The 26,112-nt window shown below is 42.1% G+C and overlaps 1 protein-coding gene across 4 annotated transcripts in view; it reads right to left on the bottom strand.

Moving 5' to 3' along the window:
- Positions 1-543: 543 nt before the first annotated feature.
- Unc13b (unc-13 homolog B) overlaps positions 544-26,112 on the bottom strand; it is a 171,666-nt gene continuing 146,097 nt past the window's right edge. For 3 of the 4 annotated variants that reach the window (XM_042695951.1, XM_042695931.1, XM_042695958.1), the window contains 23 exons: positions 25,633-25,802; positions 25,094-25,209; positions 24,323-24,486; positions 23,310-23,460; positions 21,549-21,617; positions 20,288-20,377; positions 19,811-19,939; positions 15,304-15,431; positions 14,605-14,690; positions 8,625-8,751; positions 8,307-8,403; positions 7,936-8,079; positions 7,544-7,621; positions 6,707-6,784; positions 6,318-6,406; positions 5,947-6,099; positions 5,693-5,816; positions 5,527-5,583; positions 5,285-5,365; positions 4,350-4,497; positions 1,552-1,644; positions 1,216-1,375; positions 544-1,057 (listed from right to left, as the gene is read on the bottom strand). In XM_042695951.1, coding sequence (XP_042551885.1) covers positions 772-1,057; positions 1,216-1,375; positions 1,552-1,644; positions 4,350-4,497; positions 5,285-5,365; positions 5,527-5,583; positions 5,693-5,816; positions 5,947-6,099; positions 6,318-6,406; positions 6,707-6,784; positions 7,544-7,621; positions 7,936-8,079; positions 8,307-8,403; positions 8,625-8,751; positions 14,605-14,690; positions 15,304-15,431; positions 19,811-19,939; positions 20,288-20,377; positions 21,549-21,617; positions 23,310-23,460; positions 24,323-24,486; positions 25,094-25,209; positions 25,633-25,802 — 2,818 coding nt within the window. In that variant the 3' untranslated portion in view covers positions 544-771. Of the gene's footprint in view, positions 1,058-1,215; positions 1,376-1,551; positions 1,645-2,860; positions 2,918-4,349; positions 4,498-5,284; positions 5,366-5,526; positions 5,584-5,692; positions 5,817-5,946; positions 6,100-6,317; positions 6,407-6,706; positions 6,785-7,543; positions 7,622-7,935; positions 8,080-8,306; positions 8,404-8,624; positions 8,752-14,604; positions 14,691-15,303; positions 15,432-19,810; positions 19,940-20,287; positions 20,378-21,548; positions 21,618-23,309; positions 23,461-24,322; positions 24,487-25,093; positions 25,210-25,632; positions 25,803-26,112 lie in introns of all 4 variants that reach the window. The other variant, XM_042695941.1, reaches the window with a different exon arrangement.

The following is a 26,112-nucleotide window of genomic DNA, read 5'->3' as shown; positions in this document are numbered from 1 at the left end:
GAATGAGAACTCTGGGAAAATGTCCCCAGGTTCCTAAGATTAAAGAAATATTCTGCTCAGGGCTCTGAAGCACCATGTGAAACTGAACTAATAACAGATATACTCTGAGGGAAGGGATTAGCATAGCTGTTTTTTAGAAGTTACTTTGTTCACTTTCAAGGCCTTGTTTCTCACTGAAGACAGAAACAGTTCTGCTGAATTCTACTCTGTCTGCTCCTTACTCTGGCCATTATCCAGTATAGATTACAGGGCCCATTAATACCTGTAAGGCTCAACCAACTACCTAGCCAATCAGGCACAAGCTTAAACTCTCTAAACTTGTTCTAATGTGTCTAACTGGATAAATCATGGTTTGTAGAAGGTGTGTGGGGGGAGGGGGGACAGGGCGTGGAGTGGGAAAGGTAACTACCAAGAAGAGCTGACACTCTCAGAAATGTATGTCCCTATTTTTTTTTTTCCAGGGCTGAGGACCGAACCCAGAGCCTTGCGTACGCCGGGCAGGCACCCTTCCGCTGGGCTAAACCCCCAGCCCCTATCCCTATGTTTTTATGGAAAACTTCTCCCCATAGTAGCTTCTGTAGCTCAGCTCCTAGCACCACATACCTGCTAGTCAGTTTCAATGAAAAGCCATACTCTTACTATCCTCAAATTTTCCTTAATATTCTTAGTGAAAGGGTCAGCCTCTCGTCCACAAGGACCCTAATCTGGCCACTCCCATTGGCTTGGATTTGTGTAATTGGTGTCACCTGGTTGGCACTAAGCCAGGAGTGTTCAACTCCCCTCTTCTGTGGATCGAGACTCTGATTTAAGTTTCACAAATTCGCGGGCCACCTCATCATTGCTCCTCTGAGATAGAATCCGAAGAATGGTCATGCCTGTCTCGTCCATGTGGATCTTCCTGCCCAAGGGACACCAGCAGGCACAGCTACCCTTAGTTGCCACATCCCTTAGAGGCATCACTGCCAGCCCTATCACACGATCTTCTCGGGCAAAGCAGTAATCCTTCACACAGATCTGCAACTCATAGGCCTCTGGACCCTCTTCATTTCCAAGGAGGCTGTGAGCACAGGACAGAAGGCAGGAAGCCAGATCTGAAAATCTTCTACTGACTTCATCTCAGTTTGTCATCCAACCCATCCCTCCTTTCTCAGATTGTTCAGCTGCACCTCCCATATCCAACCCAGAGTCCTTCAGGTCTCCCACCCTATAACTTACAAGTGAAATGTTTCATTGTACTTGGGGCTCCAGTTGTTGCTTTTGGACTTGGTTGTGAATTTCCTCTTCTTATCATTTTGGTGTGGGCCAACCATGGTCACTTCCACAAAAGGCCGGAACATACCCGCTGTCTGCCACTTGAGGTCATTGGCAGCCACCACTGCCCAAACAAGGGAAACCAGTGAGGGATCCACCCAGACATTCAAAGTTCTTGAGCCCCAGGTCATATTGCCCTTGGAGGAGGCTAAACTGGAGGACTAGGATGAGTATCCCTTGCTTTAAGCTGAGGAGGCCAAAAACAAGAAAATTTCAGACCTATATGTCCATAATACTCACCTTTCACTGTGACCTTATGTTCCCCAGTACCAGGGTGTGTAAACAAGTCCACCTGAATAGAGACTTCTCCCATAGGATCATCCACACCAGACCCTGAGGACAGACAGATGATGGCCCATTGCAAAACTCCAGGATTTCAGAACTAATTATTCCAGGTAAAACTGAGGGATTGGGTAGCTACCCCCACCCCGCACCATCAATCTAAAGCACGAAGCAATCACCCACCGAAACCACGAGGAAGTAAGCAATGGGAGAAGGAAAGTGAGGAGATAAAGAATAAGGCTATGCATTTTAATACAAATTAAGCTGATAGTATGTCAGAAACATTCTCAAAAAATTGCACTAGGAATCTCTTAGGATCCCCAAACCTCTCCTGTCCACTAGACTGGGGAATTTTTCATTCACAGATATTGGGCAGGTCAGTGCTGTAAATTCTGTATCTATATGGAAGCTATGTCCATCTTGTGATCTCTCTCTGTGTCTCTGTCTGTGTGTGTCTCTCTCTCTGAGAAAGGATCTTGCAATGTAGCCCAGACTGATCTTAAACTTCCTATGTAGCCAAGACTAGCCTCAAATCACAGTTCCCTGGTTTATGATATCTTTTTGTTTGGGGGAGGGAGGTTACGCTGGAACTGGGGCTTGAACTCAGGGCCTGAGTGCTGTCCCTTAGCTTTTTCAATCAAGGCTGCACTCTACCATTGGGGCCACAGCTCCATTTCCAGATTTTTGCTGGTTAATTGGAGAAAAGTCTCAAGTACTTTCTTGTCCAGGTTGGCTTAGAACCTTGATCCTCAGATATCAGCCTCCTGAGTAGCTAGGATTATAGGCATGAGCCACTAGCACCTGGCTTATGATGTCTTTTAATTGAACATTGTGGATCCTCCTTTATCAAGTTCCCTCCCACCATACCCAGGATTCCTGGATGCCCCAGCCTGGGAGGCTGACTTCTCTGGAAAGCCTTTGTATTATTCAAATCTGCAGAACAGCTCTCTAGTCCCGATCTACTAGCTCCTTTCAGCAGAAACTTTACCTAATTAGATTACTCTCATTATAGCCTTTCATTGTAGGGAGAAAGGAAGCCCTGAGGACAGGACAGGACAGGACAGGACAGGACAGGACAGGACAGGACAGGACAGAGGTCAGCAAACAGAATCCCTTTCTAGGCTATATATCATCTAGCTCTGAGACTTAGGATGGAGCTTTTGAACTTTTGACAACAGGTCCAGCCACTGCCTTTATAAGCAACTCATTCTAGCTCACAGGGGTCAGTGATCATGTTAGATTCATGTCTGCAGAATGTATAACATACCCTTTTCCGGCTGAATGTCCTCATTAGCAGTAAACCTAATACCTTTCCCATCATGCACTGAGCGAAGACAGGCAAGTCAAGAGGTAGTAGCAGCAGGAAGACAGAGAAAGAAGAATGGTTAGAGGTCAAAGAAGTTATAGCCATTTAAAAAGCTCTGTACTTTTCTGGGGGAGCAGAGATGAGGCAGAGTGAAGAAAGAAGTCCAAGAACTGGAATAAGTGCCTGAATGTTCCATATTAGACTTCATGGATTTAAGAGCAACCAAATCATTGGCAAAAGCAGTAGAAAATATAGACAGAGTATCTGAGAACAGTGGAGTAAGACAGAGGTTGTAGGCCCTAATTTCCTAGGCTCTTAAGTGACAATAGGTAGGAAACACATATACATTATTCTTTCTGAAAATATAACTCTGTTCTCACCCCCTCTCTGTGCCTTTTTCAGCCTTTTCCTTTCTTCTGTCTATGTTACAGCTTGATACCTCTGGATTAATTTTCTGTATTAATTCAGATTTTCCCTCATGATACACATAGTACATGTACTCAGCTCTGTAAAGTTCTACTTGACCCCTTTAACCAGACTTATTGCTGCTGTTTTATGTTTTGGTTTGATTTGATATTGGGGTTTGAACTCAAAGCTTTGCACTTGCTAAGCAGGTGATTTACTTCTGAGCTATAGCTCCAATACATCACTGATTCTTTTGCAGCCTTTTCCTCCACCCTGGAGCGGATGTAGGAACAGTGGTTCCAGTTTCACATCTCTTGTCACATCCATTCTGCTGCTTAGATTTCTCCCCTCCAGCTCAGTGCTCAATAAGGTCCAAGCCTTCCATTCACACTGTCAGGTTCACACCCCCAGAAAACCCTCCCAGGATTGTCTAGAACAGGAAGTAACTAACATGCCTGAAGGTGCCTCCTAAGAGGACTCTACTGCAGAGTCAGGTAAGAACGTCAGCTCAAGCCATTCTTTACAGATGTGCTTAGTTAATACAGGCCTGGCCAGAGGCAAAGAGAAGTTTGGATGACTAGAAATCCCTAGAACAAAACCAACTGCAAGATCCCTGGTACAAAAGCATCATCCATGAGGTCTTGCAGTCCACTTAACCTGCTTCCATGGTTTGCCTCTTAGTCTTCACCTTGTTCATGCTGAAAAGTCTGGAAGATTTCCCTATTTCTCCCTAAGACAACTACCACTAAAGATTTTTCTTTCTTCTTCCTGCTTACCAGACTGAGTAGACCTGGTAAGCTCAATAAACATGCATGGCCAGCTGATGTTTTCAAAAAGAAATCTCAGGCACATTTACCAGTCACCTGTGATTTTCCTGCCTGATATACATAAGGGATTGGGTAAGTACTGAGGTTCACTCAAGGGATCTTGAGATCCAAGTATGAAAGACACTCTGAAGAAACCAGATTGTCTCCAAGGACTAAACAATACTGACTTCCTAGAAGCAGATGGACAGGGGAGACAGGAATAGCTCTTAGGCTCTTACCCTGAGCAGTCTGTGAGCGCACAAATGTCTTGATGAGAGTGTCCGTGGTCTGTGTGTATAAGGATAGGGCATAACGCAGAGACTGCAGATCTGGGCTCTTCTCTAGGAAGGTTTTCTTTAGTCCATTGCCTCCTGCATGGAAGTATTGCTGAAAGAGAAATGAACACCCGCTTCACCCCCTCAGAGAAGCCAGAAGAGGTTTACAGGAACAGGAGGCTATCTGACAGACAATAAAATCAGGAACATCCACAGAACTAATCCCAGTGCTCTGGATAAAGAGCATCATTGGGTATTTGGCAGGAACAGTAGGAAAGGGCCTTATTCCTGGGGATGATGTTCAGAGGACGGGTTTATTTAGCCAAGTACAGTTATGTGTGACAGATACTTTTTTTTTTTTTTTGTCAGTCATGGGGCTTGAACTCTAGGCCTGAGCACTGTCCCTCAGCTCTTCAGCTCAAGGCGAGTGCTCTACCACCTGAGCCACAGCACCACTTCCGGTTTTCCGATGGTTTATTAGAAATAGGAGTTTCACAGCCTTTCCTGATAGGGCTGGCTTTGAACCACGATCCTCAGATCTCAGCCTTCTGAGTAGTTAGGATTACAGGTGTGAGCCACCAGCACCCAGCTGACAGATACATTTCAGCAAGGGAGAATAGCTTTAAAATGATCTTTTCCCCTTTGAACCTTAGGGAACTTGATGCCTAGGTACCTTAAGTTATAGTTTGCATGGAGCTGACTTATTATTTCCTTACCAATCATAAGTGTCTTGAACTTAGGACAGTATCTGCTACTCTCTGTATCCTTGACAGTGCACATGACCTCTCCTCTAGATATGGAGTGCTAAGAGCCTAAAGCATACCTAATCTGGCAGGGTAGAATTTCAGAGGCCAAGTGTTTACGGTAATAAGATTGCCTAGGAAAAGGAAGATCTTTACCTTGATGGTATCCAGGGCCAAGTCAAGGACAGCACACTGCTTTGGAGTGAGATTACGTGTTTCCTCTCGCACCATGTGGTCCTGAAACCCCAGAGAAAGCAGTAGTATCAAAAGAGCTGAGAGTAGTCAGGAAAATCATGCTCCTACCTGCCAGTCCAGGAATGCATGTTTCTCTCCTTCCCTCCTCTTTAGCCTTCTAGATATCCTCCCCTAGTCTCATAAGGACCCCACACTCCAAGAACCTTGAGTTTGGAAAGCTGACTCAGCTCCTTGGCAGCAGTGAAGATCAGCTGGGTGCCCTAGGTAGAGAGGGGATTAGTCAAAAGCAGAAAACCTCAAACTCCATCAGGAAATGAAGACTTAGGGGCAAGTGGACAGTGGGAATAAGTGGGAGGGAGGTGTCCTTACCGTCTGATCAGTGAGAGGTGGCAGAACAATCATCCTTTCCATGGTATTCATTACCACCCGCCAGAGCTCCTTCAGGACTCGCTTCAGAACAGTCTTCTCACATACAGTGGCGAAGAGTGTGAGGCTGCAGGCCAAGGCAATGGGTGAGGCAGGGGCAAGAGTCTGGGAGGCCGGCCCCTACTAAAAAGGCTGATAGCTTGATAGCCTCTTTGCTTTGCTCACCCCCCTGGGACAGTCCTGAGGATCATACTCACTTGCCATCCAGGAAGTCCATAAGAGGCCTCAGCACACTATCTGCATCCTGAGCCACTGAGGCCCTAGCGTTGGGGGATACATTCCCTGTGCCCCGAACCTGGCCCAGGATGTCGGCCATTTGTCGAACACACTCATCAATCCGCACCTGGAAGCTACACATGTGCTCATAGGGCAGCCCTCCCTGCCCCCCACATTGACCCAGGAGCAGCACCCATCCTTCAGGCCCATTCCCACATTTATGATGTAGCTTCAGTGGGGACAGTCATAGAAGCACATGCAAGAGCTACATACCTGCAGCCAGATGGAAAGGAATGGGATTGGCCAGGGACAATACCCAATTGTAAAAGTTGTGTGCTTGGGGGCCACTGACCTGTTTCCGAACACCATACTGAGTTCATCCAGAACTGTATTCAGTTTCACTTGCAGCTCCTTCAGACTGTCTGCAGCTTCAGGGTCCAGCTGTATCCGCAGGAGTTGAGCATGGCTAGGCTGATTCTCTTGATTCTTTTCTCCTCTATCACTACTTCTCTCTCCTGGGTCCTCACCCCAATCCCTGTTCTTCCTTCCTAGGGCCTCACCCCAACCCTGCTCTTCCCTCTTAGGATCATACCCCAATGCTTGCTCCTCTATCCTATGGCTAATCTCAGATCATGCCAGACCAGACCCCAAGCTAAACTCTGATCAAGAAAGGGTAGAGTTCTATGGTCAAGAAGCTCAGAAATAAAGGGAAGTAGAGTGACAAAAAACCCTAAGACTTACCTCCTTACCTCCCATGGCCTCAAACATTTTCTCCAGTTGGACTCTTAGTTGCTGCATGTTGTTCATCAGGATGCAGGGCTTTGGAAACAGATGTAACCCTTAAGTCTTGGCTCTTTTCATCATAGGCGCCATTAACTTGGGGTACTTCCCTCTCTCATACTATTCCAAAGCTACAGAGACTTCATATATTATATAGGTCTTGTCCTTAGCACTGAGATACGGAACCAAGTGAAGACTAGAAGACTATGAAGACTAGAAGCAAATGTTTTTGCCTTTAAACTGAATGGTAGGTATGCATATATTAATGGTATTACCTTTTATAACTTGTTCTATCTAAAAATTTTTGTTAAAAATAAAACCAGTGGTTGGTTTATGCTTGTAATACCATATTCATCACAACCATCTCAATTTAATAGCTGAACATAGTGGCACATGCCTGTCATCCCAACTGGGCAGAAAGAATATATAGGTGAATCACAGTCCAGCCTGACCTGGACAAAAACATAAGATCCTATCTCAAAAATAACTAAAGTAAAAAAGGGGGGGCTGAGCTACTGTTTAAAACAGTAGAGTATCCACCTAGCATGTGCAAGGCTTGGAGTTCAATCTTTAGTACTGATGTACGTGCACAACCAATCCAAGAACTACCTTAGTAGAGAATGAAAAGTAATAAATTGAGGTTCAAAGGGACTCATTCAAGTACTCATTTTTAGCATGTTTCTTGAGTGTCAAGTAGAGCTCTGGAAGGAACCAGAAGTCAAGAGCATCTCAGAATAGCTTCAAACACAAGAGGATTCACATTCCTTTTCTCTTAAGTGCCCTAGGGCCTGATCTTACCAGTTTCTCCTTTGTACAATAAGCTGGAAAGTCCTTTGATAAGATGTCTGCATACTGCATCAGTACTTTCCCGATGGTCTGAGCAAAGAGGAAAAAAGGAAAGAAGAGAATCTTTAGCTTATCTGAGGTTTCATTTTTCATCACAGAACAATGACATTAAGGAAGCTAAGGTAGGCTCTCACAGGAAACAGCTACATTTCTACCACCCCCCCCCCCCCCGCCTCCCAACTACAGAATAGCACTGAGGGAGACCATCTGTCTACATCAAACACAGTAAAGGGAAAAACAGCAGTACTAGGCTCTTACAAGAAAATTACCACAGAGAGAGGCTGAGCTCAAGTCTGTGAATGTGATGATAGAAAGGGGGAAGCAGCAGGAAGGCTCATGGTTACCTTAGCAAATCTCCTCATGTAGTGAGCAAGGATGCTGGGGTCAGGGCATTCCAACTTCCGGATGATCTCAAAGCTCTGGTTGAGCTGTGTGAAGACATCCACCACAGAACAGGAAAACAGTGCATGCTCTGATGTCTGCTGGAACTAAGGCCAAATACAGAATCAGTATCCATAGCTGCTACCTTTTTCTTAAGCAGATAGGGTCTAAAAGAACTCTGTCTAGTAGGGAGGCTCAGTGGCCCACTAAGTCCTTCCTAAGGACTCTACAGGCAAGGGACAGACAGCCTGGTGAAAGCATAGGCATTTCTGCCAATAGCTAAGTGTTGGGACACCTGGCCCTGGCCCCTGTTCAGCCCAAGGCCTCATCTTACCCCATCTTTCTTATCTCGTTCCAGAGCCCCACGAAGGAATTCCAGGGACACATCCTCATTTTCATCTAGCCACTGGAGTACAAACTGTTCAAACCACCTGTAGTCAGAAAAGAACTGTGGGTTGAAGCTAGAGGTGGGTATATGCTCTGTGCCTGAGAGTTCCACCAGACTGGGATCTTCTGTAAGGCAGGGTATAGTTTGATACTTCTTTCTCTACAACAGGATCCAGACCAGGTAGTTCCAAAAACAAGCCTACTGAACTGTATGGAAGACATAAGTTCCTCCCACCCTTCCACCTACAGTGCCCACATAACTCACGCTGGGTACTCAGGCACCTGCCCCTGGAGGGCAGGCAGATCCCGAACATATTCATTGTGGAGCCACTTCACCTTGAAGTGCAGGTTCATGTAGTCAGCACTCTTACAGAGCCGGCCTTTCTCATGTTCTAGTGAGGGAAGGAAGGCTGGATCAGATCTGAGCAGTAGCTGTGGGTCCTGAGCTTTCCCATGGCAGCAGATCTAGTCAGGCAGCTCAATCAGATACCTTAGAAGACAAGTAACTCCTAACTTCCATTTCATAGCCATCTTTCCACCAGTGCCCTGCTCAGCCATTCTCTCAGAATCTTCCTCTAAAGAGACTAAGATAAAACCTATAATCTTCTAGCTTTAGCTTTCCAAGTGGAAAGGTGAAGAGGAAAAGGGGCTGGGAATACTAATGAGCAGAAGTACTGTCAAAGACTGGGAGGGTTTTCTGGTTAAAAAAAAAATCTTAGTAGCTGAGCCATTCCATGAGATGGGCTTAAATGCTAAGACATGAAGGCAAATACAGAATGAATGGATCAATGACAGTTACACAGAGACAGGGGAAACCAAATAAAAAAGCTCTGAGAAGTTATGTATAACACATTTCTGAAAGAAACTCCAGAGCATACCTGAGACATGGAAAACAAGCTCTCAGGGAAGTATGAAAACAAGGATAGTCAGTTTGGAAGCTATAGAAACACTACCTGACGAAAGGGCCATCATGCTCCAGAAAACTGGACTGTTATTATGGATGTAATAGGTCATTTTGCTGATTCTTGAGGGCCTTCTAGAAAAAATAGGTCTAACATCACTCAGTACCAGCTCAGAGTCTAGAGCACTTGTCATACCTATGGAGTCCATCCAGTCCTTTCCCTCTATATACAAGTTCATTGTGTGTTGCTATACCATAATAGTAATGGCAAACTAATAGGGAGAATACTAAGCAGCAGAGGAGGAGAAGCCAGTTTCCTTGGGGAATCTATTGTTTAACTCTGAGATGCCATGGATGATGCTTCTCTGAATCAAAGTAAAACAGTCTGGGCCACTGACCCTTCCGAGTCAGTGCAGCAATACACTCAGGGAGGAAAGGGAAATGTGGGGTTCAGCCTCAAAAGGCTTTGGATCCCAGGGCTTTCATCACCTGGCTCTCTAGGACCCAGCCCTAAGTTGCACTTGCTGTATCTTCTATGAAGCAGTAAGCAGGAAAAGGTATAAAACTAAAGGCAAAGGACAACAACTAAAAGTTCTTACCACCAGGAAAGAGGACTTTTCGAATACGAATGATAGTGGTTGCTTGTGACAGAGCAGAGACACCAATGAGCAACAACGGGTGGAAAATCAGGGATGTTAGAGAGACCCTCTTCTCCACCCCTTCCCCTGCAGTCCTAGAAACAAAGCACCACCACCAAGAGCACCATCCATCCTCTTTCCTGTTCAGCAACCCCCATGACTTCAGAGTTCCTCTTTTCTTCCAAGTAACATATAATTCTCTGTCAATCCATTATCTGTCCTCAGACCTCAGGCCCAAATTTCCACACTAAACATTAACATCTGTGGTTTAAACACCAATGAATGCTGAGAGACCGGTTATGCTTTATTCTAACTAGTCCCAAGGAGTTATGTTCCAGCAAGGTTATACGTTATTGTTGGTGGTGGTAGTGAGTGTTTCCATAACCTCTTGCTCTTGACTTCTGCTTTTCTTCCTGCATCTTTTATCATTGGAGAGTTCTTTTAACCTCCTGATTTCAACTATCTAGTTTGAAATCTTAATCTCTCTAGGGTTCTGATATTAGAGGTTTAGATGGAACACTTACTTCACTGTTGCCTAAGTTTAACTTGAATCTCTATCACTCACCATCTTAACATCGCTGGTAATGTTGAACAGGGTATGCTGACTAGTCTTATCTTCTTGTTCAGTGCTGAGATTTATCATAAGATTTTCTTTCTTCTTCTATATCCACTTATGTCCCCCCAAATCCTCTGGAATCTATCCAATTCCTTCTAGCTATACTATTTACTGCCTAAGTTTCCTTACCACATCTCTAACCTAATCTACTCTGATTATTCTCCCTTCAATACATTCTCCACAGTGCACCCATAGTAAGTGGCCTTTGTTTATGATGAATCAGATCATGTCAATCCATCCCTTAACGTGTAATTGGCTCTCAATTGCTTCACAGTGAAGTCCAGAAGCCTAAACCTGGCTTAGACCTCCTTCATGATCTGGCTCTGTCATAACTCACCACCCACATCTCTTACTGACCATTTTTCCTGCTCTCTGAAGTGCTGGTCACACTAAATTGCTGTTTTCATTTCTCTAAACAAAAGACATTCTGCACACTCTGCATGAAATGTTCTGTCTCCTTTTGCTGCCATTACTATCCTCCATTCTCACTCTGGGCCTGAGAGTTCTTATATTTTCTTAGCAACTAATGTTTATTTTTTATGGCATTTAAAAATTGTAGTTTCTAGATTTGTCTGAACTTTTCAAGGGTTGGGGCTATACTTTATTCATCTTAGTGGGGAGCCAACAACTAGTACAATACTTAGCATAAAGAAAATACTCAAGAAACAGTGATTGACTGCAAAGGAGCACTGGGGAACTTCTTGTTTCATATTTTAGTTGGGAGAGTAGTTTCATGTATTTTATTTTATATGTTATAGTCCAATAAAGTTGATATAGGAAATACTAGGTGAAGAACAGCATTTTCTTTAGTTTTTAAATGGCTTTCTTTCATTTTTGAGGCATGGTCTTGCTACATAGCCCATTCTGGCCTTGAGCTCTTGATCATCCTGCCTCAGCCTCCCAAGTACTAGGTTTATAGACTTGTACCACAATGCCTGGCTGAGAACAACGTTTGCTTTTTATTATTTTTTGTGCAACTGGGGTTTGAACTCAGAGCCTTGGACTTGCTACGCAGGCGTTCTACTACTTGAGCCAAGTCTATAGCCCTTTCAAAGTTATTTTTTAAATATGGTCTCACATTTTTTCTTGGGCTAGCCTGGACTCCAATCTTCTTGTTTATTGCCTACAGCATAGCTGGGATAACAAGCTCATACCAACATGCCCAGCTTATTTGTTGTGAGGGGTCTTGACAACTTTTTGCCCTGGCTGGTCTCAAACTGTAGTTCTCCAGATCTGAGCAGTTGGGATTATAAGCATGAGTTTCTGTGCCAGGCCAGGATAACAGTTTCAACTTTTCTTTTCACAATCAAGTTAATATTGTTATATCATTCAGGACCCCAAGCTTCTCCCCTCAACTTGCTCTTCATACTCTCAGACTAACTAGGTTTTGCTACAACTTTACAGTAGCTATCATAGCTCATTCTTCCTTCTCCAATCCCTAATATAAAACAAACTGGTTTTTGTTTGTTTGTTTTGGTCATGGGGCTTGAACTCAGGGCCTGGGCAGTGTCCCTGTGCTTTTTTGCTTAAAGCTAGTGTTCTACCACTCTGAGCCACAGCTCCATTTCCGGTTTTCTGGTGGATGAAATAAGAGTCTCACACACTTTCCTGCCTAGGCTGTAGTTGAACTATGATACTAAGATCTCAGCCTCCTGAGTAGTTAGGATTACAGGCGTGAGCCCCCAGTGCCTTTTACTCAAGACTAGTGCTCTGAACCACTTGAGCCACAGTTCTATTTCTGGAGATGAGAGTCTCATGGACTTTCCTGCCTGGGCTGGCTTTAAATCACAATCATCAGATCTCAGCCTCCTGAGTAGCTAGGATTACAGGCATGAGCCGCTGATCCTAGCTAAACAATTTATTTCATGCATTCTCTAGTTCTATCTCTCCTACTTCTAGCTGTACCTCTCTTCCACTGTGGAAAGATTTTGTTAAAATTGTATTTTTTACATGGTATTTCTGTCTATAGTGGCTTCTTCTTGCTTTTAATAATTAAGATTGTATTCAATACCCTGGATAAATTGTCAGGTAGTATTCTTACTGTGTTTTACAGATCACAGTTTCTTATCAGTTCAACACAATAATTCATCACTCCATTTTACAGATAAGTAAATGGAAGCTTGTAAAAATTAAGTAGTTCAGTCCAAGGTCACAATGCTAAGTGGTAAAACTGAAATTTGAGACCTAGACATTTGTTTCTTGTTCTTCTCTCTCCTCCTTTTTCTTTCCCTTCCCATTCTCCTTTCCTCCCTCTTCCTCTCTCCCCCCTTCCTCTCCCTTTCTTTGGTGCCCAGTACCAGAGCTTGAACTCATTCAACTTATTCGCTCATAGCTAGTGTTCTACCACTTGAGCCACACCTCCAGTTTGGCTTTTTGCTGATTAGAGATGAAATCTTTTGGACTTTTCTGCCCAGGTTTGTCTTTGATGAACCACAATCCTCCAGATAACAGCCTCCTGAGTAGTTAGATTTACAGTGTGAGCCACCAGTGCCCAGCTTTGTTCATTCTTCTAAGGCAGTTTTTTACTCTTTTGTGTGTGTTTGTGTGTGTGTGTGTGTGTTTGCTTTAAACATTAGCGAACTCTCTTTTCAAAAGATATCTTACCTAGAATTCCATTTAAGATTGTTAAAGCAAGCTGACTTTGTTAACACCAGGTAAAGAGCTGAGTCTAGACTTCCCCTTTTAACTTAACTTCTGAGATATTTGTCTAAAAAAAAAACCTCTGCTCTGCTCTGCTCTTCCTTACATAACCCTTCCCCTTTGTAAAACTGATTAAATTTTCAGGGGTATTCATCCTTTTCTCCAAACCCACTGTACATGTTCTTTAAGAACCACAACCACACTCCCCAGTTTGGTGAATGTAACCTCATCAAGGTAAGGGAAGCCAGGTAACCTCCTCACTGATCTGACAGGCTAATGTGTGGGCTAAAGTTCCAGGTGAATCCAGTGTCAGCAGGACTCAACTACAGCTCTGAGATTGAATTTCAGAATCTACATGTATAGTCTGTGGCTATCACAAACTTAAGCATACATTTCTTTCAATCTCAAGAATCACTGTTTCTAAACCTCCCAAGTTTAAGCCCGAAGGCTATTCCTCTATACTCACATAAGATCCAGACTCTACTTTGTGCTTGCCCCAGATGGTTCTTCCTCTTTCTAGATCTACTTTCTCAGACTGAAGAATTATACTAACATATATAAACAGACCCCCAAAATTCAGCTAAATAGCACAGATGGGTACAGGTCTGACATAGATAGGGAGTGATGTTTGTGGAGCAAGGTGGGAAATGAAAAAACAAAGATGAATGAACAAGATGAATAATAATGTATCTGTAGCCCTGCTCTATAGTAAGGAGAGGGATATTTGGCTTTGCCACACTAATTCACACAAGCTTTCAAAGAAAGCCAGGCTAGTCAATCTCTAGCATGAGGAAATTACAATATTTATCTCTATATTTAAGTTTCTCTGACTTTTCCCCCCTATATTGAGGTTTGAATTCCTTGTGCTTCCAAGGCACACTTTACCACTTGAACTATGCCCCCTTCCCTTTTTGCTCCAGTTATTTTTCCAATAAAGTCTTACTTTTATGTTGGATTGGACCATAGTTCTACTATTTATGCTTCCCACATAACTACAATGACAGGCAAATGTCACTTTGCCCAGCTTTCACTGGTTGAGATGGGCTCTTGCAAACTTTTTGCCAGGGCTGACCTCAAACTGCTATCCTTCCAATTTCTGCTTCCCAAATAGCTAGGATTATAGGCATGAACGACTATTCCCAGTCATCTCTGAACTATAAAGGTAAGTTTTATAAGAACACTCTCTAAGATTTGAGCCACCATCCTAAGAATGCTCACCAGAGGAGAGGTGATCTCCGACTTGGAAAGTCTTGAATAGGTACTTGTTCTACAGCTGGAAGAACCTACATTCATATAGCCATTTCCATTATTTCCTTTGGTGCAACTTTCCATATCCAAGGCCTCCTACCATGGCAAGGATCCCTCTAGTTTCTCACTGCACCATTTACCCACAACATGTAGTTATCTGGAGCAAAAGGACAGTTTTCAAGGTACTTGGGCAGACCCTTACCTTCCAGTGCGTATTTCATGTCTTGGGAAAACAGATGCCACATCACTTCTGCACTTACTTTTCCCACATTCAACTCTTGAGGAAACCTGGATGGTGGGAGAAAACACAGTCAGAGAACAAGGTAAGAGCCATTTATTTGTTTCGACTTTTTCTAAGGTACTTAGTTCTTGGAAGTCATATTGAGGAAAAACTAGGGAAATGAGCTGGGCTCAAATGGAGAAAAGGGGCCCAGGGTGACAAGTAAGGATATAGGGGTCCACTTAGGCATGATGGGCCAATGGGGAGAATGTCTAGAAGGCAAGGCATTGAGGGTGAGAGGAGGGGAAGGTTGGGACAGGTCTAGGTAAAATAAGCTGAAGGAGGGCAAAGGACTAGGCTTTATGAAGGCCCACTTTATTCAGAGTGGACAGACACATGCACACATAGTCTCTGGATCTTCTGGGGGTTCTATAGTAGCCACAGTCCCAGAAGCTTCTCACTCCCGAGAGGCAGGCTCGGTCAGGCATGCGCCCTCCATTATATTTCCACACCTGTCTCCAGAAACAGTTACCCAGACAGATACAAGGGACAGAGGGACAGATGGACGGACAGTTGGAAGAGGTGGCACTGCAAACATACAGAGATAGGAAAGAAAGAGGCTGTTAGACAGAGAGACAGACCAATCACTGAACAGACAGGATCAAGTAGAGTGATACTCACTGGTTCAGAACAGGTGTATAGGAATTCTTATCTTCCTCTATGATTGACACAATGAGTGTAATGAGTTTGGGCCAGAAATCTAGGTTCTGAATGCTGGGTCCTTGTTCCTCTGGAGGTAGCTCCTGATTCTTGTTCCAGAGGAGATCAATGAGAGAGAGACACAGTAAGTCAGGAGAGAATTGGAAAGGATCTCACGTCTTTCTCTTTTTCTTCTCTTATACATGCTGCTTCCTCTTGAATCAGAGACCCTTTCACTACTAGAAACTGTTTTCCACAAGACTGCCTCTATTCTTTGAGAGGGAGGATAATTAAGAGGTCCTTTATCCCTTGAGAACTTCCCTCCCCAGCTTGGGACACTGATCTGATGAGGTTGGTCAGCTAGGAGTTATACAGACGCTCATTTTCCTTACTTCTTCTCTCAGTTGCTATGGGTATATTCCCTGACTGAAATTAGCACTGTTTAACCTCATTAAGTAGGTCTGATTCCATGTGACCCACACAGGTTGCCCTTCTCTTGCAGTAGTGTTCTTCAGATTCCTTTCCCTACTTAGCACTCAAATACATTCCAGCTCTGAAAAGCTCCCTCACATTCTGCTACTGAACAGACCTTATGTGCATTTTGGCCTTTCAGCAATATAGGACTTCCCTGCACTTCCTGAAGTTCACTTGGGAGAAGAACTGAACTTAGAAAGCTATTTAGCTAGCTGGACAAGAAATGACTCTGCTTAAGAAGAGGCAAGGGAAAACAATGGTAGATTTTAGAAAAAGAGGAACCATTCCACATTTAGATTCCATACTAGATAAGTTATGGTCACCATAGACATTGAATTAGACATTATCTCCTATTTGTTTAAAAGCAAAGGTGAAGCTGCCTAGAGGTACAGGAATAGTGCTTGTGTGTGGATGCCTACATTCTGTGACTTCTACCACCTTAATATCACTCAAATGAATCTTTTCATTTTACTTTTTCTGGCACAATCCTGACTGAAGCTCTTGTCATTTAAGGATCCCTTTAGTCTTTAAATCTTTTTTGTTTAGTTATTTTTGTTTTTGTTTTGTTTTGAGACAGGATTTCACTCTGTAGCCTAATCTGGCCTTGAACTCACATCCTCCTGCCTCTTCCTAACACATGAGGATTATAGTGTGTACCACCATACCCACATTGGATCTCCTTGATCTTTGAATTTTAATCCAATACCTTTTCCAGGAAATTGTCACTGATTTTTCTATAAGGAAAATCTCAAAGTGCTACTCCTCTGCATAAAGCTCTTCAATGTCCTTCAATGCTCTTCAATTAAGCTCTACAAAATGGTCTTTCAGAAAATGACCTCTCTCTCAACCTCATGCCCAGCCACTTTGTGTTGCAGCAAGCACCACCTCACAATCACCACTGACTGTGGTGCCAGGTACTCTGCTAATAATAATGTTGAATACTTTATTTCAATTGATCCTCATAATAATTGTATGATTAGAAGTCATCACTTAAGGACAGCAAAGTTATGTGGTTTGTCTAAAGTTATGTGGTTTATCTAAAGTTATGTGTCTGTAAATAGCAGAACCAAGATTTGATCCCAGATAAAAATTCCAAATCTAATGGTACAAATGCCCTTATAAAAAAAAGTTTATGGCCGGGCGCTGGTGGCTCACGCCTGTAATCCTAGCTACTCAGGAGGCTGAGATCTAAGGATTGCGGTTCAAAGCCAGCCTGGGCAGGAAAGTCCATGAGACTCTTATCGCCAATAAACCACTAGAAAACCGGAAGTGGCACTGTGGCTTAAGTGGTAGAGCACTCACCTTGAGCTGAAGAGCGCAGGGACAGCGCCCACGCCCAGAGTTCAAGCCCCAGACTGACCAAAAAAAAAAAAAAAGTTTATGGCTGGGTGCCAGTGGCTCACACCTGTAATCCTAGTTACTGAGGAGGCTGAGATCTGAGGATCATGGTTCAAAGCCAGCACGGGCAGAAAAGTCTATAAGACTCTTATCTCCAATTAACCACTACAAAACTAGAAGTGGTGCTGTGGCTCAAGTGGTAGAATGCTCGCCTTGAGCTGAAGAGCACAGGGAATAGCGCCCAAGCCCAGAGTTCAAGCCCCACAACCGACAAAAAAAAAAAAAAAAGTTTATGTTATCCTAAACTAACATACTCATGCACAATTCTGTGTCTCCAAACATTTTTTTTTTTACTACATGATATTCATACCCATGTTACTACCATTTCTTTAGTTATTCCTATTTCTTCCTCAAAATCTTCTCTGAGTTTCCCCTGATATCTCTAGTCTGGTTAGTTGTCTTTCTTCTGGGCATCTCAAATGCTCAGTTTGTTAAATATTGGATAGGCAAATGAATAAATTAGGTCAATGAATGAAGGTCAGTAGATGGAAATGCCAAAAACAACAACCAACAGGGTTTACTACAGTGTAAGTATGGAACAATAAGAAAATGAGATTGAGAGGCTTATCAAAATAGTAAGGCTAATAAGTAAGAACAAAATTAGTTCATTTGCAGGGAAATGGATAGACCTACAACAAATCATGTTAAGCTAGGCCAAGATCATAGACACAAAGGACATATGTTTTCTCTCATATGCAGAAGCTAGATCTAAAATACACTGGGACATGATAAACTGTACAGGATTCTAGGTATCCACACACAGTAAGGTCAAAGGGGAGGAACACAAAGGTGCATCATCATACAAAATAATATTTATCAAAATGAACTCCAGGTAACGCAAATGAGGTTTTATTCTTTGTTGCTGTTTTCATTTTTTCTTATTGTCTTGTTTCTTCATTTATCTGTCTTTGGAAATGCAAGGGGGTACAGAAATGGAGGGACAAAGGGTAAACAAATGCAGCGGTAGCATTCACTAGACAATATGTTGAAAATGAGCTAATCAACTTGTGGGTGGGAAGGGGTGGGGAGGGAAAAACTAGGAGAGAGTAAGAGAAGGGGTGACATTGTCCAGAAAGAAATGAAAATGTACTCTTTACATGACCTATGTAAATGCAACCCCTCTGCATATCACCTTTGTAATAACAATAAAAAATTAAAAAAATACTAAGGCTGAAGCAAGTTATTGAATGGTTTGTAAGCCTTATTATATTCTCCTGCTTGGGCAGAGACCAAATATTCAAACAGACCCCTGAGCATAGTTGAAAAATCAAAGATGAACGTGTCTTTTCCCAACCAAAGAGAATCCATAGATGGTTGAAAGGAGCTCAGTATGTAACAAGCAAAATAAAGGCTCCACGAAAATTTCTCATGGACATCAGAATCAATGGAAAGTTATATAACCTTAAAAGGAAAAACTGTTAAATATTTGGTTAGCACAAAAAATATGTTTGGGAATGGGCACAAAAAGTACATTTGGGAATGAGAAAAGGCAGCATAAACAAGACTTTACTAAGGTGGTTCTCAGAAAGCATTACAGATTGTATGTATTAACTCAAAGATAGATGTATAATAGATTCTTATCATTTTATCCTACTGTCTTTCCAGGTCTATCTCAAATATTCCTTGTTTTATGTAGCTTTTCCCATTAATTGATCAATAGTGACTTTATCTTCCTTAGAATCTCTTAAGTCGCATCTCCTTTTTAGGGCCCTTCTAACAGACTATTTTGCCATGAAAATATAGACTTACTGAAGTGGCATTGTTGCTTTCCTTAGACCTGACCTAGAGTATTCAACATATTATTTGTTGGATTAAAGGAAAGCTATGCTTTAATGATATTCTTAAGAAAGGGATGGTAGGGGAAAAACAAAGGAGGAGACAACAATGCTTGATAAGAAATGTGCTCTTTACTTTGCTCATGTAACTTAACCCCTCCTCTGTACAGTATTCTCACAATAAAAAACTTATTTTAAAAAAAGAAAGGAACTAAACTGTAATTGGACAGAGAAGAAAATCCTGACTTTGAAATGAAGGGAGGAGTATATATTATTAGAAGGAACTAGAAAAAGCGATCTATTAAGTCACTAGATACCAAATTAGGATCCTAGCCTAAAACAGGTAAAATGGTTCAGCCTCACAGGAGAGGGTCACTCTTGAAAGTCAACTGGTTAAAATATTTCAGAAGATTATGCACATAGAGAGAAGTGATTAAAAGGAAGAGTTAAACTTTCCCAGCCAGAAGCTCAGAGATAGCTACAGATCTGAGAGTTAGGCAGCATGGTATTCATAGGGATCCATATAAGTCAGAACAAAACAAACCTTGAGCCTGAGAGGACTGGGAAGGACTCGGAATTTCACTACTCAGCCACCAAACAATGCAGAAACTTATCATTGTTCTTTCTATTCTACCCAGGTATGTTACATTTTGTCCAAGGGTCGCTGTTAATCTGCAAATGTCTCACATATGAAACAGATGATCAATAGTCCATAACCCATTCACCCTTGAGAACATCAAGGACTTTATCTTGAGATCTTTTCCACCATAACCCTAGCAAAGATAAACTGAGGTTCCAGAGAGCCAGTGTCAGCTGGCCCCACCTGCTCCTAAACTTCTTACCAGCTGGTATTGGTGGCTGTATAAATCATGGCAGTTATTGAAGATATACTCATATGTAGAGTTCAAACAAGCCTTCACACAATCCTTTACCACCTGGCTGGCTCTTGGAGGGCTCTGCAGTTCTTGTACCTGCCAATTAATATGAAAAAATACAGGCTCAGGGTTCTGCTCACATGGACAGGGTATCTTACTAGTACTTCCCTAAACCTGCACCAGATTCTTTCATGCCTTTTTAAGTTCCTATGCCTTTCTTTGCTATGAAACTGCTAGAATAGCGGATGGGAAGAACTTCTAGTCTATCTTCATTAGCCTACAATTTATGAGTTTTCTTGAAAGTAATCTAGGGAACAGGTGTATGGAAATGGGAGCTTAGTGGTGATGAATCCGTAGCCTCAGACTATTCTCAGTGACTCTTATTGTCTGTGTTCCTGAGACCAAGTTTTCAGCCCAGTACTAGCCAGCCTGGCCCATCCTTACCTTCATTCTAAAAAAGGTGATGCTAGTCAACAAATCCACTGTAGATTTTAAATCCTGAAGCCTCTCAGGGCTTCCAGCAGGGAAGTTATTCTGTTGCAAATTAAATAAATGTGAGATAGGATCAGAACAATATGAAAACTTTTCCTGCCAAAGCAATGAAATCAAAAGCTACCCTGACATCCTCACTATAATTCTACTTCTCAAGCAATATGATCATTTGTTCAGTTCTCCCCCCCATCCCCATGAAGATTCTCCACAAAATGAGTTCTTAAAAATTACAATTAATTGTATATACTTGAATATAAGTGAAGTTATACTATAGATCAAATGAAGATAGAATACCCATATTTTTCATATACCCTATCTCTTCTAGGTTCTAGAGCCAATAGATAGCAGAGCTCAGTAAAACTTCTTTGGAATGCATTCCTAAGGATTTTGGTACATGCCTTACTTTATTCCCTTAGGCATAGATTTTAGGGGGAAGCTGCCATGAAGGGAAACATTGAGCTATAATCCATTTGGTCAGTTTTTAAGCCTGCAGATAGCTATGTATATGCATTATTCATATAAATGGAGGACATGGGCATACAATGGAAACTTCTTTTTTACTTTTGATCTTGTACTTAATTTTTAATATGCATATATTGTCTGTTCTGGAATCTCACATTTTAAGTAAGCAATGATACCATTCTATGAAGATCTAACTTAGGAGCTAAGAAACTGACCATTTCCTTATCCTGTTCACCTCAGATACCCACTGCCTTACTACTACTATTTCTTCCCTCCATGATAGAGAAGGACATAACCTCTAATACAATTTACTTGCCAAAGACATTATACTCTTTTATCTAGATTCTCATACTTCTTTAGAAAATGAGAATAGTATACAAAATAGAAATGTAACTATTTAATTTTTAAAATTTTTATATTTATCTTTCTTAAGTATCTAATTTTTAAAATGATACTTTTGGAAGAGATTATCCTCAGTAAGCTCCCAAGGGAAAATGCCATTAGAGAGTTTGGCAGAGTAACAAATGGTTTTGGAAAGCCAAATTTCTATTAAAAACAGTCACATCTGCCACTTATATGTTTATATTCCTTGAAGATAGGAAAATCACAGGTGACAGTGGCAGTAGTCAGTCAGGTAGATGTGATGACAGGTCAATTTTCTTTGTCTTTGATATTATAGCAAGGATGGGCCTATGCCTCCCTAGACTGAGCTTGATATATTATCCCATTCCACAGCCATATCTTCACTTACTCTATATGTAGAGAGGTCAATCCGCAGTGAGTTGTGGAGCTGGTCCAGCAGTTTAACAAATCTCTCTTTCTGAGGATTAGAAACAATAGGGAAGAGAAAGATGACAAATTTCTGAGCCCTCTAGACTACAGCAGAAACTGAACTACTTCTTTGTAAGTATAAAAGATACAGAGGAGACATGTGGCTGGCAATATATCCTATACAATTCTTGTCCATTGCAAGAACAAGGAAATAAGATAGGTCCCATTTCTTAGCAGCTCTGTCTCAAACTTGGAAATCTTTTCACACTGACAAGGGGAAAGTCAACTCCCTAGGAAGGGAAATATCTCTTTCTATACACACTTCTCCATCTCTTCTATATATGCATCTCCATCCCTTTGTGACTATAACTCAATTTAATCAGATAAAAGGGAATCCAAAAACACATTTTCAAACTTGCTTCTGAGTCTGTGCTACTTATCCTTGGGTTTATCCTTGATTTATCATCATTATAGTTTTATAGACACAGTCTAGCAGTGATGATGAGAGGGAAAAATAGCAATGCATTTTCCAGTGTGTGGACTATTTTCCTTTTCCAGGGTGTGTACTTCCTTGGATTGGTCAGATAGACATGAAAGATCTCTCTTTAAACCAGGAGTAGGGAGCCCTTTTTCTACTTATATATCAAAATATTAGAAAAAAATACAGTCAGGGCTATTTGTACATTTATAACATCATTTATGGGCCATGAAAATTACCAATACAGGAATATGGCCATGAGTAGCCAACAAGAAGCAAACAAGAAGCACGTGTCTGTCCCATTAAGAACTTTATATAGCCTGAGGGTCAGACATTCCCTACCCCTGCAAGTTTAAACCAAGATGCACATAACTTTCCTTAGTGTAGATATTAAATGTGGAGCTCTGGACCTGCAAGTTGTGCCTTTAAGATTGCTATGTAGTCTTAGAACTTATATACTAGGAAGTGGCACTGTAGTTCAAGAGGTAGAGCGCTAGCCTTGAGCTGAAGAGCTGAGGAACAGCGCTCAGGCCCAGAGTTCAAGCCCCATGACCGACCAAAAAAAAAAAAAAAAAAAAAAAGAACTTATATACTAATTATATCATTGACTAAATCAATGCATAACGGGATAAGACAAAATGGAACCAATATTCTACTGACTTAATCAATTATGTTAATTCATGTATGTAAAGATTTCATCATCAACAACAAAAGCAGGCCCCAGAGGCATAGTAGATTGGGCAGATATCAGTAATTTTAAACCTACAAAAATAAATAATTTTTATGGTGTGTCAGAAATATTTCATTCATTTTATATAGAATTCTGCATAATGTCTCAACCTCTCAGCTACCTTAACACCAGGAAGTACACACCCTGGAAAAGAAAAATAGTCCAGACATTGGAAAAGGTTCAGGACACACTGGCATCTTGGCTTAGACATCGATCTCATATGAGCCTAAGTGGAATAGAGAGGCTGAATAATATTAAGAAAGATCTGTAATTGGACCTGCAAGACTGAAGGACATTTTTACTCAACCAAATTGTTGGCCCAAAGAGGGTCTGCCCAAGCAGCAACCCTTAAACCAGTGGTGCTACTATTTACCAGTGTCTGAGAAGAATCTATTAGTAGGCTACATATCTATGAAGAAAGAAAGTTAATCTGTTAAGTTTGTAACAATCAGTCAAGTCTAAAGAGCCATCCAGAACATAGCAAACATTTTAACTGATAACTAATATGTACATATGTGTTTCATCACACTCACCCCAAAGTTTGAGGCTGCAAAACGATCAGATGCAGAGACATTGGTGGAGGCAGTTGTGTGGGCATAGTAGGCATTGATGTTGGCCAATAAAGTACTCATCACGGCTGGCACACCAGGACACATATATTTTGATGACAAACATGCAAAGTGCCTGAAAAATACAGTATCTTCATTCTTAAAGACTTTGCACCTGCGTGCCAGTGGCTCACGCCTGTAATCCTAGCTACTCACGAGGCTGAGATCTGAGGATCATGGTTCAAAGCCAGCCCAGGCAGGAAAGTCTGTGAGACTCTTATCTCCAATAAAACCACTAGAAAACTGGAAGTGGTGCTGTGGCTCAAGCGGTAGAGTGCTTGCCTTGAGCTGAAGAGTGCAGGGACAGCACCCAAGCCCAGAGTTCAAGCCCCACGACAGACCAAAAAAAAAAAAAAAATACTTTGCAGGCTTACAGAAAAAAACAAACAGATCAATGAAGCACAGTCAAAGCAATCGCTACCCAATAGTTACACAGGGATCCTTCCTGTATTACAGATCCAGGCACAAATTCACCAACAGCCATATCTCCCAGAAGTCAGGAGTTTCTGTTATGTGAGTCTTGACAACTCCAGAGAAGGTATTTTTCCCTACAGCTCATCTGCCATCTGACTCTCGGGCCAGTCTAAGTCAGCCTGTCAGTCATGCACACATGTGTACTCATTTATATGAGCACATGCATGTCCTGTCTGATCTGGGCATGTGCATCTTTGTATACTCTTTTATGCCCTATTCCTTTCCTACTCTTGACCTTAAACAGATAAATAAATACTTCTCCCTAAGTTACTGACAAACATTCACTTTCTATAAACACTGTCTTTATCTTAGAAAGAGCATAGATCCACACACTCAGTTCAGAAGAAAAAAAGGAATCAATAAACACTGCCTGACTAAGCACTTGTCTGCCATAATATGTGCCCCACCTCATTATTCTTCCCAAGAATTAGTAGTCATTTCCCAGATCCCTAGGGGAGCCTTACGTCATGGCCTGGTATATGGACTCGATGCCATAGCGCATGGCAAACTCATCCACAATTTCTTGGGCTGTCTCATCAAAGTAAACCTTCCATGCATCATCTCCTCGAGCCTCAGGGATCCGGACTACTCCACTGCCTTGAATGTCTGTGAGGAAATGGAAAAGGTTCTGCAGAATATAGAGCAAAGAAAAGGAAAGCATTAAAAAAAAGAAGAAGAAAGAAAAACAGCCAGGAATGGTAAAGCAGGCTTATAATCCCAGCTATTTGGTAGGCTCAGCAAAGGTTGAGACTAGCCTAGGCAAAGTTAGTGAGACCCTGTCTCAAAACAAAATTAAAAAATAAAGGGTTGGAGGAATCATTCAAGTGGTAGAGTATTTGTCTAGTAAACCAAGGCTCTGGGTTCAATCCCCAATACCACAGGGAAAGGAGGGAAGGGGAAGAAAAGAAAATAGATAGGGAAGGAAGGAGATAGAAGGAAGACAGTGAGAAACTGAAGGTAAAGTTCAGGAGAATTTAAGATTCTGTTGAAACATTGTCTTTAAAATCACCGCTCAGTTCCTCCTATAGCCCTAGTAGGCTGTTCTCACACTAATGAAAGTCTGAGCTCAGTCTCTCCGGCTGTCCAATGTAGCACAATGAGCCAAGGATAAAACAAAAAGAGGTTCCAGATTTCCAGTCACCTCACAAGCAACCCTGCTTATGGTCAAGTGTCCTTTTCTGCTTTCTTCCTCACTACCCTCCTTGCCTACACCCACCTGCAAACGGCTTGCTCACCTCATGGAGACATGTATACTGCACATGGTATGGGGCTACCTTCTCCTCTCCCTTGATCTCCACACTGATTTGTAGTCGGATAGCCCCTGAGACAGCTGACTTGTCTGTCCTTTTCTCTAGGAACAAAAGAAGACTGGAGATTGACACCAATGCAACTATATATGGTACATCTGTAGACAGTCCATCTGTACAGACAGTCCATCCTGGAAAGAATGGCATTCAAGGAAAGAATGGCACCCACCCAAATGACCACATACTCCATAAATACTCCTGTACTGTCTGAGTGGGGGAACAGGAGTGCTAAAGGCAGTCGTGATAAAGATGAAGACTGAAGGGCCTTCTAAAGCTGGAGAATGTGCAAGCCTGAATGAGTTATAGCCACCACCACTCGTCCCTACTCATGGCCAGCTATCTGAAGGTAAGATAGGCTATATATAGAAATATGCTTTACTGATTGGCATTTTTGGTAAATAGAAATTTTCCCAGTCCCTCTTCATGATCTCCCTCATAAACAACTTTTCCTGGTTCAGTTTTCTCACCCAGATTGTACCAGACATCCATCTCGCCACTCAGTGTCCGAACCTCAATGATAGTTTGGCCGAGAAAATCATCAGACTCTCGCTTTAGCCGCTGTTTTACTTTGGACTTGATATCATCATCTTCATCCCACACACGTACCTTAATGCGGTCGGAAGAATTGTGACACTCACTGTGAGAGAATTAGGCAGACTTTGTTAGGGACAGATCCAACATAATTCACTCTAATTACTTCCAATTTCCTCACAAAAAACTTCATCAACTATACTTGAAAAAGGAGGAGTCGTCAGTGGACAGTAGTACTAAAATTCCAAATGAGTTAGGCTATTCCAGCAAAGGCCTCTCCATTCTTTAGGGGTGAGGAGAGGAATAAATAATTAGGGTCAGTTCTGGCTTTCCTATGCAGCTAGCTATACCAGCAATACTACAAGCTGATACACAGAGCTCCACACAGCTCCAGGAAGCAATTGCTAGCTTCCTTT

Source organism: Dipodomys spectabilis, unplaced genomic scaffold (assembly GCF_019054845.1).
Source record: "Dipodomys spectabilis isolate Male_0828 unplaced genomic scaffold, ASM1905484v1 ptg000006l, whole genome shotgun sequence".
Classification (NCBI taxonomy): Eukaryota; Metazoa; Chordata; class Mammalia; order Rodentia; family Heteromyidae; genus Dipodomys; species Dipodomys spectabilis.
The sequence above is the reverse complement of the archived record's forward strand: the minus strand, read 5'-3'. Positions and strand labels throughout refer to the sequence as shown.